At 36.2% G+C, this 13115-nt stretch overlaps 1 protein-coding gene across 1 annotated transcript; it reads left to right on the plus strand.

Annotated features, from left to right (window-relative positions):
* Positions 1 to 11285: 11285 nt before the first annotated feature.
* On the plus strand, positions 11286 to 12616 carry LOC122278808 (abscisic acid receptor PYL12-like). The gene has a single exon (XM_043089011.1). It carries the CDS (start codon positions 11543 to 11545, stop codon positions 12173 to 12175), a length of 633 nt encoding a protein of 210 aa, XP_042944945.1. The 5' UTR covers positions 11286 to 11542; the 3' UTR covers positions 12176 to 12616.
* The last annotated feature ends 499 nt before the right edge of the window (positions 12617 to 13115 follow it).

Below are 13115 nucleotides of genomic sequence, written 5' to 3' on the forward strand. Positions count from 1 at the left end.
AGGCCAAGGTATTTAGTATGGTGCTGAACATCCTGAACACCCCACACTCCCTTTATAGCAGATTGAATAGTTGGCTCGGTATTACAATTGAAAAGAAGTTCTATTTTCCCCATATTCAGCTGCTGACCCGATGCCATACCATAACGATAGACCAGATTTTTGATATATTCATTTTCAGAAACAGAGGCTCGACAAAATACAATACTATCATCGGCAAAGAAGAGATGACTAACTCGGGGAGCATTATGGCACACACTAACCCCCCTCAAATGATGTTGCGCATCAACTTGCTTTAATAATAAAGAGAGAGCCTCAGCACAAAGAACAAACAAGTAAGGAGAAAGAGGACACCCTTGACATAACCCACAATATGGCGTGATAGACTGAGTGGTGAAGCCATTCACAAGAACCTTATACGAAACAGAAGTAATGCACATCATTATTAAGCGAATGAAGTTAGAGTGAAAACCCATACGCTGCATTAATCTTTCCAAAAAAATCCATTTGACCCGGTCATAGTCATCGGTAAAGAAGAGATGACTAACTCGGAGAGCATTATGGCACACACTAACCCCCCTCAAATGATGTTGCGCATCAGCTTGCTTTAATAATAAAGAGAGAGCCTCAGCACAAAGAACAAACAAGTAGGGAGAAAGAGGACACCCTTGACGTAACCCACGGGATGGCGTGATAGGTTGAGTGGTGAAGCTATTCACAAGAACCTTATACGAAACAGAAGTAATGCACATCATTATTAAGCAACTAAAGTTAGAGTGAAAACCCATACGCTGCATTAATCTTTCCAAAAAAATCCATTCAACCCAGTCATAGGCTTTACTCATGTCTAATTTAATAGACATCTAGCCCTTCTTCCCACGCTTCCTTCGCCGAATAGCATCCACAGTCTCAAAAGCCACAAGAACATTGTCTGTAATTAGCCGTCCAGGTACAAAAGTTGATTGGTTTTCAGAAATAACTCCTGGTAAAACTGATTTCAGCCTATTAGCTAAAACCTTTGCAATGACTTTATAAACCACATTACATAGACTAATAGGTCGATAGTCCTTTAGATACTCAGGATTTTTATTCTTCGGAATCAGCACAATATGGGTTAAATTTAAATCAAGAGGCATGACACCTGAGTCCAACACTTGTAAAACATAGCGAATAACAGTACGACCCACCAAATGCCAATACTTTTGTAAAAATAACAGAGGCATGCCATCTGGACCTGGAGCTTTCAAAGGTTGCATTTGAAACAAAGCTGCTTTTATCTTCGCATCTGTGAACACACGCTTCAACTCACTATTCATAGTCTCATATATGCAAGATTGGACAGGGTGTAGGGCTGCAACAAAATCATGTGGGTGAGTTGTACAAAACAAAGTGGAAAAATATTCATGTATTAATAGAAGCACTTCTGACCCTTTATGCATAACACCATCGTCATTCCGTAGCCTGGCAATAAAATTACGCCGCTGCCGTTGTGAAGCCTTAAAGTGGAAAATCTTTGTGTTTTGATCCCCATCTGCCAACCATTACAGACAGGACCTTTGTTGCCACATTAATTCTTCCTTCTCCAACAAATAATTAAGATCATGCTTGACCTTTCTTATATCCTGCAAAGGATAAGAGGGGAAAGATATATTTTGCAACTGCTCCAGTTCCCGTCATTTCTGAGCCAATTCATGTCGAACATTGCCAAAATAGGCCTTACTCTAATCGGATAAATGGCTACTGCACTGCTTGATTTTATCAGCCAATGAAGTATTAGAATTTAAAGACCAAGCCCTAGCAATAGATTCTTCACAACCCCTTTCCCCCACCCACATGGACTCAAACTTAAACAAGTGAGATTCCCTAGGTGCAGTTTGCATAGAACCCTCCGTATTTAACACCAAACAAGCATGATCAAAAACAGGGGTAATAAGGTTGGAAACTCTATGATTAGGAAATAAATCCAGCCAATCCACGTTACTAAGAAATCGATCTAACCGTTCATGGACAAGAGCAGATCCCTCCCGAAAATTACTCCATGTATACAAAGGTCCTACAATAGGTATACTACGCAATTGATAGTAATCCAATGCATCCCTAAAATTCCGTCATCTGACTAGCAGGCGTCTCCCGACCACCCAACTTCTCAGAGATATCCAAAATCTCATTAAAATCCCCACAACATAACCACGGTACAGAAATTTGGTCCTTCAATAAACGTAACAAATCCCAGGTATGTCGTCGAAGAGTAGTCTCTGGATGTCCATAAATTGCAGTCAAATGCCAAGAAACACCAGAATTTGTATCCAAAACAAATACATCAAAATGAAATTGAGAGTAGGTACCTAAAACAAGACTTACCTCTCGATGCCAGAAGAGGCAAACTCCACCACTCCGGCCAATGCTGCCTACCGCCAAGAAGCAAGCGAAGCCCAATTAAACCTTGAGGACTTCCATATGGGCATTAGTTGATCGGGTTTCCATAACAAACACCACATCAAGATCTTCCTTCAGAACAAGATCTCGAAGGGTTCGAACTCCCCAAGGGTTCCCAAGCCCTCGGGAGTTCCAACTCATGATTTTCATGGCTCTGGCAGGGCTAAAACTCAGCCTCTACTGATATGATAGGAACCTCCACCAGGAAATCATCCTCGACAAATTTATGCTTCTTCAAATGAAGCAATTGACCCGAGTCTCCAAGAAGCTTTGCTTGCAACTATCGCTTCGATGGAGTCAGCGAAAGGCGAGGCAACGCAGCACGACGGGAGCGATTCACCCTGGAGAGATTCTGATTTTCCTTGCGAGAAGATGAAATGGAAATGACCGGTTGGGGCTTCTCCAATGAGACCGAAACCTGTTGAGTTAAAGTGGGATTGGACCCAAAGCCCATACCCAGCCCATCATACCTCCCAGCCGCATGTTCAGAACATGCCTCATTAGCAGGTTGACGCGAAGAATTTACATCATCAACCATCAACGGTTGTGGTGGAGAAACTAAAATAGCCCGCAAATCCATCACTGGTGCATTGGTCCCATCATCACCAATAGAGGAAGAATGGCCAGAGTCATCCTCAGCGGACGAAGCCATACAAGATCTTGATGTCGCAGGAGCACCCCCCACCCGCATCCAAGGGCCATAAGGAAACTCGGAAGTAGGGGTGAGTATCGGCCGGTCCGGACCGGCAAAACCGACCGGACCGGCACTGTTTGGACCGAACCGAACCGGACCGAATTGGGACCGGTCCGGTCCGGTCCAATTTTTAAGGGACCGAGAGGATTCGGTCCGGTCCCGGTCCGGGAGCTTTTCACCCCGGACCGGACCGAACCGGACCGAATAGAAATTAAAAAAAAATATATTTATATATATTATTTATATAATAGTTGTATATAATTAATTATATAATTATATATGGTATAAAAAAATATTAATAGTCTAATATAGACTATAGTTATAATATGTATTAAATCACTATAACTACATAGAGTATTAGTAATAAGAGTATTACTATTATTTAATATAGTATTACATATAGTATTACTATCATTACATATAGTTATTAGTTATAGTATTAGTACTAGTATAGTTATTAATACTAGTATAGTTATTAGTACTAATAGACTAATAGTATTAGTTATTAGTATTACATATAGTTACATATATAGTTATCACTATAACTATTATTACATATAGTTATTAGTTATAGTATAGTTATTATTACATATAGTTATTAGTTATAGTATTATTACTAATAGACTAATAGTATTAGCATATTACTAATATATATATAATAGTATACTATATATATATATTAAATATATTACAATATAATTACATAAGTATTAAAAAAATGTCATTAGATAAAAAAAAAAAAAAAAAAAAAAAAAAAAAAAAAAAGTCAACCTTGGACCGAATGGACCGACCGGACCGGACCGGACCGAATAGGACCGGACCGAACCGGTCCTGAGGGAGTTCGGTCCGGTCCAGGGTGAGAAAACCCTGGACCGAATAGGTTCGGTCCGGTCCACAAAACCTCTCCGGACCGAACCGAACCGGACCGAACTCCCCCCTACTCGGAAGCAACAATAGCATCCTTTGCAGTGATCCATTGCAAACAATCATGCTCGCCATGTCCCAAGAGTCCACAAAAATAACAGAATTGAGGCAGTCGTTAAAATTTAAACCAAACCCAAACATAATCAGAATCACCCACAGTAACTTGTTTCCCACAAGGCAACGGTTTCTGAATGTCCAAGGAGATGCGTACAGCGTACACAAACATATTCACCCCAACCAGGTTGTGAGTTAATGAGATCAACATCAAAAACATCTCCCAAGGTTTCAAAAATTTTCCGGACAGCCCATGCATGCATCCCATCTAGGGGTGTATCCGGTCCGATTCGGTACGATTTTGGACAAAATCTAGGACCGAACCAATAGGCACCGGTTTTATATTTTTTAAGACCGATTAGGCATTAATTTTCCTCCTAAATCAGTATTTCGATTTTACCTGTTTCAGGTCTGGTTTTAATAAAATACAAATTTGTCATAAAAATTATGTTTAAAAAAAACTGATTTAAAAAATTCTGTTTTATTAAAAATCTATTACCATTTACAAAAATCTGCTTTACAAAAAAAATCTGCTTTAAAAAAAAACATGCTATGAAAAAAAAATTATGATATAAAAAATCTGCTTTATAAAAAAAATCTATTATATAAACAAAATTCTGCTATATAAAAAATTGCTATAAAACAAAAACTAAAATAACAAATCTAGTATAAAAAAAAATAATGCTATAATCCTATATTAGACGATTAGTATTAGTATATATATATTAGTATTAGTTATAGCTATATAATATATTAGACAATATAATAATAGTAGTATTAGATTATTAGTATAGCTATATATTAGTATTAGTTTTAATGATTTAGTATAATTATATTAGTATGAGTATAACTATAGTCTATATTAGAATATTAGTATTAGTATATATGTGATTATTTTTTATGTGATTAAAAATTGTATATAATATAAAAAATATTATATATAATATTAATACATAAATAGTACCGGTCCGGTCCAATCCAAAACTAATCGGACCGGTTCTGACCAGTTTTTCATTTATGAAAATCGGTTTCGGACCGAATCGGTCTAAAACCGACACAACTAGTCCAGTCCGGTTCAGTCCAGGCCGGTTTTCCAATTTGCCAAGTTTTTTTTTACACCCTTAATCCCATCTAGAGGTAAATCATAAATGCACATCCAAAAAGAAGTAAAAAACATAGGCACCTTTGTGATTTGCAGGGATCCATCATAATCCGTACAGATAACCAGATTATTCCCAAAAGTCCAGGGGCCATTGGACAAGATCCGCTCCTTCTCGCTGTATGTAGAGCAAGTATCCAAAAATAAGTTAACCCCCATATCGTAAATCTTAAAGCCCCCGGATGGATGCCATAAGTAATGCATCATCCTTTTGAAAGCTTCCTTATTGTAAAACTTGACAGCTAAGAGTTTAAATAGAAAGCAGTTCGCAATATCGAAGGCCTTATTTAACTCTGTATTATCAGTTAACCGAATAGGAGATTCCTCTGTTTCAAATAATGAGAGAGATCTCCAATGCTCCGTAAGATCATCCGTCATCGCAATAAATTACGAATATACAACCAAATACCGATAAAGAAACAAATCCCACCAACACTAGGCAATAAAATGACTTGCACCAGAGGCAAGAATGGACTCTCATCAACGCGAGAGAGAGAAAAATTTCACCAGCCAAACTAAACTGGAAAACGGTTACTAGCAGTTACACTGAATCGCCATACACTTTCCGAAAACTAGGATTGTCTTTTGACCAGGCAAGTCATCGTAACTCACTTTTTATGATGAAGAAAAATAAGAGATTAGAACCCGATCAAAATCTAAACAAAATTAAGAAAAATTACTAGTAGCAATAGATCAAGAAAAACTTGCAATTGGTTGCAAAGAGAGAATAGATCAAGAAAAGGGAAAACACAATTCAAGCTTGAAACTCCTTCGAAATCGATCTTTGGTCTTCAGGTACGTCTGAAATTGAAGTGCCATGAAAAACCAAAGAAAGTGCCGAGAATAACATAAAAAAACTTAGAGATAGGGGGCTTGAGGAATCTAGAGACTATCATTTTCAACAAATAAGGAAACATCGACAAGGGGATGCTTAAGATAATTTGAAGGGCTTTCGATGGCAAGCACGACAGCAGCAAGAGACAAAAAGAAAGAGACGGTAGTTTGAGAAAGTGAGAGTGTAATTTTTTAAGAAAATATTTAGAACGATAATACAAAACGGCACTGTATGGTATATAAGGGCACTGCATAGTCTATTGTAAGGGTTGTGCTTGTAGAACAAACTATATAGGGGCTGGGCTTGTAGAACAAACTAAATAAGAGTTTAAAGTATAAACAATACATGAAAATAGTTGAAAGTATATTATAATTAATATGTGTATAACACGTTTTGGACATTTTAGGGCCATATGCTCATGCATTATAACTCAAAAATTAAATTACATCATATAGACTTGTATGGTCCGTAGCTAATTGTTAAGATTAGTAGGCATATTTATAGGATATACTTATAGATTATTAATTAATTAGATTTGTAAATTGTACCTATATGATTCATAGATTACGCAAATAATCAAATTAATAATTATACATACTGAAAGCATATTAACGAACAGTTTTTTTTAGACTTACGTGTTATTAACATATTATATTAGACTTACTTTTTATACTAGACTTATACTATAGTTTTTAATTACATATTATTATACTCTAGTATTATATATTATTTCTAATGTCTAATTACATATTATTGTACTCTAATATTAAATGTTATTATATTATACTAGTATTTATTTTATTTATAACTTATAAGAGGTGTTTTTACTTTGTTTTGGCCCTTTTGGGGCACTTCCTGCAGGGCCGCATGCTTTTCTTCCATGGCTAGGCTCATATGTGCTCGGGCCCCTCCATGTACTTTAGCTGGCGCCTGCTTTCCTCGTTTGGACTCTTGTGGGTCCTTTTTTATCCTCTCGCGGTCGGGTCCACTCCGTGACCCGTCAGGTTTCTTGTTAACTAGGTCCAATTCGGTCTTTTTGGGGGCTATCAGGGCCCAAAGGATGTCCTCAGCATTAATAAAGCTGGCAGCTCGGTCCATGAACTTTCTCAGAGTTGTAGGGGTTTTTCTTGCTAATCTAGGCCATAAACAAGTTTTGTGGCTAAACTTCTCCTAGCAAGGCTGTCAGGGTGATCATCTTCTCATCTTAATTATCCGTGATCATGCGCTCTTGATTGAATCAGGAGAGGTATGTTTTGAGACTTTCATTGTCATGTTACTTGACAGTCAGAATATAGGCTGCTAGACGTCTCCTTTTCTTAAGTGCCATGAACTGCATTAAAAACAGGCGTGCCAACTAGTGAAAGCCATCGATGGATCTTGGTGGTAGGGATCCGAACCACGTCCTCGCCGCTCCTTTTAGTGTTAGTGGGAAGGCTCGGCACTTGATCTCTCCTGAGAACTCGTGCAGGGTCATATGGGCTTTGAATGTCTCTAGGTGTTCCAAAGGGTCTTTCAACCTATTGTACATTTCCATATGAGAGACCTTGAACTTAGGGGGGAAGAGGGGCGGCCATGTCCTCTGCACTTTATGGAAAGTTGGTGTAGTGCGGTGAGCAACTTATCCATGGAGGATGAAGCACCCATCCGAAACAACCGACGCCTCCTACGCCTCTGGGAGCATGTTGTTGTTGATATACGAAGGACACACTTTTATAGTAATTATCCCACAGACGGCACCATTGTTGATGTTGTGTTTCGTATCTCAAACAACTGACGCCTCCTATGCCTCTTACATCTTAGCTAATATATTTACCAAAACACTATTCATAACTTGGTTTATAACTATTAGGGACAAGCTCAACTTGGTATTCACCACCTTGGGCTTGATGGGGCGTGTGAAGGATAATCTTCTAGCTACTGATAAGAACAGGCAAAACTCATCTCTTCTGAAAAAGTTGCAATACAGCCAAGTGAAAAAGGAGTCATTCCAATAAAGATTTGTAAAATGTCATCTAGATTGACTCTTGTTTTTATTGTAAATAAACTCCTATCGTTAATGTACAACTTACGTTTATAAATAAACAAACTTGCACAATATTATATGAGGCAACAATTGCAATTATTTTAAACCTGTAACACCGATATTATAGCCGGATACCCAGATGATCCACACCCGGGTTGATCCCTAGCACATACGTTAATAAATTCATACTTGGAAGGGTCCCTAATCAAAGGCACCGTTTGCAGACAAGCAATATTTATATTAGATATACAAATAAAGAATATAAATAAAGAACACCATTCACCATCGTTAGAGCAGACGCACTGAGGTACTACTGTTGACATCTTGTACGATAGAAGAATCAAGTCGCCGCCGACCTATGGCATTTTCTGCAGGAGATGACAGATCGAGAGGAGATCGATGCTAGCTAGTTTTAATGTATCTACCATTAAAGTATCTACCATTGGCAATTATCCAAACCGGCCAACCGAGCCATATATATCCTCTGCATGCAAGTGCGTGCCCTGCATGCCACCGCGTGCAGATATGGCTAATTCTCCAATTACAGACCAGAAACTGGTAGCATGACATGCATGGTAGTCCACGAGCTCATGCAAGTAGCGCCCGTTGAAATATGGATATATCGCCTGCGGTTTTAGCATCCAAGGAGACTAGTATTCACTTTATTTAGACCTGTTCGATCGTACGTAGCTAGGTTTAGTTGGCGAGCTGGGTGAATATATATCCGATATATATATATATATATCCATGGATCCTCTGCTGCCACGTCGTAGCTGTCTCTCTGTTTGAAGTTTCAAAATCTCTCGTTTATCAGGAACCACACGCCGGTCTCCAAGCAACATTAATATTGTACGCCTTGTGACGAAATATTCTTGTCGATACGTATCATAGCTAGGCCAATCAATTCTAAGAGTAGTCCTAATTAAGCATGCCTGAAATTAGAGGATCATGATCATTGATTGATTTTCTCCTTCGCTCTTTTCCTTTTTTAGAGAATATTATTAAGAGAAAAAGAATGACATTATATTAACGGCCCATGCAGTTTACTTGGTCATGCATGCGTTAATTACGAAGTTGGCTAATCACCAATATACAAACTTCAAGTCGGTGCAGAGATCCGCATGTACACTAATTAATAAAGTGATTATATGATATATAATTTAATTTAAAAAATAAATTTTAAAATTTAAATCTTACAAATTAAATTTTACGATTTAAATAATATAAACTGTGTATTGATCTATATATATATATTAACTTGAGAATAGAATAATTTATATTTAAAATTAACAAACTTAATAAGAGATGTTCCAAATAGGATAATGTAACTGATTCTCCCTTCCAATCAATAATTTGAAAAAGATAATAATTTGGGAATTAAAAACTCGAAGATAGTATATATCCGTTGTCAATTAATACTAACCAAGGTGGTCCCTTCACTTAATTTGAAATAGATAGCATTCATTTAGTATAAATAAAGTATTTTTGTTATCAACAAAATGACTAAAATATCAAATCATGTTTTATACTAAATATTGGAGAGGATTCTTGTCCTAATGACCGACATTGCCTCTGGTAAGAAGATTAAGGCGCGGTTTGGTTATGCAGTTTAAATAAGATAAAATGATATATTTTAAATATTAATAAAATTTTTGAATTAAAATGTGATGAAATAACTTATAAAAAAATATGTGTTTAGATAATGAGATGAGATAAGATGAGATAGTTTTTAATTAATTTTGAGATTTGAAAAAAGTGTGAGACCCATTGTTTATAGAGTTTTCGAATCCTTGATATTTTGCATTGTTCACATACTATTCATGTCAGTTTTGCACTATTCATATATTGTTCACGTCAGTTTTTATTGTTTTATATTTGTTTATTTAAGTGGATATTTTGAAAATTTAGAGATAAAATATACTGTGTTTGAATAGCCAAAACCTTCATCTGTACAATACCAGATGAGATTTGGCTAATCAAACCTGGACTAACTTTCCTACGTTTTGGCATCGTCGCGGTTACTACTATTTTTTGATTTCATCATTGAAAATGGGATTAAGCTATATATGTAGAGTTCTTCTATATATAGTCAATTTTACGTATTTATTGTATACTTCACTGATATGATTGACCAAATCAATTATTTTATATTTAAAACAAGAGCAGTCAATCACATTAATTGAGTACGCAAGGAGTACGTAAAAATAAATACACATGATTTTTTGATATATATAATTGAGAAATGATTATTGCAATCATGAGTGTGCAAACGCCAAGCAATTATTTTTAAAAAAATGAATAAATACAGAATTTACATGAAAAATAATACTTTTTTTTTATAATAGACCTTATTTTTTTTCAAAGCGGCGCTTACGCATTCCATAATTTTATATAGCATTACTTAATTTATTAGACCAATACTATATATATTAAGCGTTCAATCACTCAAAGAAATTATCATAAAAAAATGTCCCAAAGGCATCGATATATATTATTATGTCATTTTCAAAAATTAATTGAGTTTTAGCATGCAGTACTGTTATTGATATAGAAATTTATCATTTGAGTTTAAAATAATCTAAAAAAAGGTAACATAAAAAGATATTTAAGTAATTTAAATAATTTTATCTAAAATGTTTTATATTCTTTCGACTATATATATCTCATAGTTTTCATCCCTATCACGATCAGTACTGCACCAACACTAATATTTTAGGTCGACGGGAGTATTGAAATAAATATTAATATTGAAATAAATATTAATATTGAAATAGACGTGTCCAAAACACATGGTTATAAGAAACTGTGGTACACGTTGCATTCAATATTACAGACTTCAACGACCAATGTATATGGCTAAAAGGATCGGTCCATGAAAAAAGAATTGAAGAGATGCATACAAATTAGATATATATACATTAATTAGGCGTAGAGAAAAAGAAAAAAAATAAAACAAAAGGAGAAATGCTTATATGTCATCTCTATTTATCCTCTCAAATGACTGCTAGTCATAAATTTTTTATATTTATTTAATAATTAAGAATGTGATTTTAAGTGTATTATTTATTTTTTTATTTTTAAAAATATTAAAAAATATAAAAAAGAAGACAAAGAAAAGTAATATACGGTCAAACTGAACTACTCAGGCGGCAGAGAGTACCGCTCAAACAAAAGAGAAAAAGAAGAAAGATAACACGCACAAACTAGGCACTCGAGACAACTCAGAACCCAAGAGATTACACAGCTGATCAGAAAAAAGCCAAAACTCAAAGAAAGAGTCCGCGGCCTCTACCGATCCAAGCAGAAGAAGCCAAAAACAGAAGTGATCTTGGATGCACTTATCCCAGACAGTACCTTCACTAATTTGGCAAATCAATCTCTACCCAAGGTAAAAACAGGCGCACACACGCACCTATATATATGTATATATATGTACACACACCACATGCAGTAACGGCAAAGAACAACATGAACAAGAAGATGCTGCATAACCCAAGCCAATATCGAAAAATTCAAGGGAACCAAAAAACAGGAGCAGCTGCAGCCATGATGATAAGCCGCTACCACAACCCCGTCCTCTCAGCAAACCAGTGCGGTTCATTCCAAGTCCAAACCATAGACGCACCCCTTCCCCTAGTTTGGTCCGTGGTCCGCCGCTTCGAGAACCCAAAAGCATACAAGCAGTTCGTCCGGAGTAGCACCATGCGCGCCGGCAATAATGGTGGCATAGGAAGCATACGTGACGTGAATATTGTTTCCGGCTTACCGGCCAGAACTAGCACCGAGAGGCTTGAAAAGCTCGACGACGATATGCACATCATGATTTTCAGCATCATTGGTGGCGATCACCGGCTCGTGAATTATCGTTCTACCACGACTTTGCATGAGGAGGCCGAGGAAAAGACGGTGGTGATCGAGTCGTACGTGGTGGATGTTCCCTTGGGAAGTAAGAAGGAGGATACATGCACTTTTGCGGATACTATAATTGGATGCAACCTTAAATGTTTGGCCAGGATGACCGAGAAGATGGCTCGTGGGAATCTTGATTTTTAACAAGTTCTTCATATTTTCCAAAATATATGTACATACATATATATATATATATATATACATATCACGATCGAGTATCATATCCTAGTAAGAAAATGTTTTGAGGATTCGGATTGATTCAGATTGGCAACTACTTAGTTGGGCTCCTGATCTAATCCTACGCTTGCGCTGAGTCTCATGAGTTCGATTGTAAAGTGATTTTGGAAGTGCCTCGAGTTAGAGGAACATGATCACAAACTTAAATAAGCAGACCTGTTTATCACGCCTAGGCGTAGCTAATGAGCTCAAAACTCTTGTAATGAGAAGAGATTCCCTGACTAGCGGAAAAACGAACAAAGAGTTCAGCTCAAGGGGATCATATTCTCGCTCATCAAAAAAAGTTGTCGGCGACGTCATTGACCTGCTGATAAAAAAAAATAAAAAAAAAAAGGTAAATTGATGTTATTATTATTATCTTTGGATAATGTTATATATATATAGTTATAGTGTCTAAATTATTTATTTTTTAAAAATAGAGACTATTATATATTAAAAATGATTTTTATGTTAATTTCAAATTTACCTACTCTAGAACTGTAAACATTATTTCTTTTCCTACGTTTGCTTGTTTGAAAATTCAAGCAATTGTGTTTTTTCTCTCTCTCTAATTAAGCTTACTCAACGAAGTTAACTCGATCCATTCATGTATGAATAATATTAGATATAGTCGTAAAGTGTGTAAATTTAACGTAATTTTTTTTTTTAAAAAGAGTGGAACGTGATATGATCTAATAATTAACAAAAAGTTGAAGAAATTTTGGTGATTAATAATAGGTTGAAGATATATGCAAATGATTGTTGCGATGTCATGAGCAACATACAATAAAACCTAACAGTTTGCATCAATTACGTAGGATTGATAGAGAACTCCAACCTAACAGACAAACAGTTACTGCCCTTTCAA

This window comes from Carya illinoinensis, chromosome 10 (genome assembly GCF_018687715.1).
Source record: "Carya illinoinensis cultivar Pawnee chromosome 10, C.illinoinensisPawnee_v1, whole genome shotgun sequence".
NCBI lineage: Eukaryota > Viridiplantae > Streptophyta > Magnoliopsida > Fagales > Juglandaceae > Carya > Carya illinoinensis.

Bases quoted from the DNA above. Each gene is read 5' to 3' on its own strand.
- LOC122278808 (XM_043089011.1), top strand. From the start codon at position 11,543: ATGTATATATATGTACACACACCACATGCAGTAACGGCAAAGAACAAC.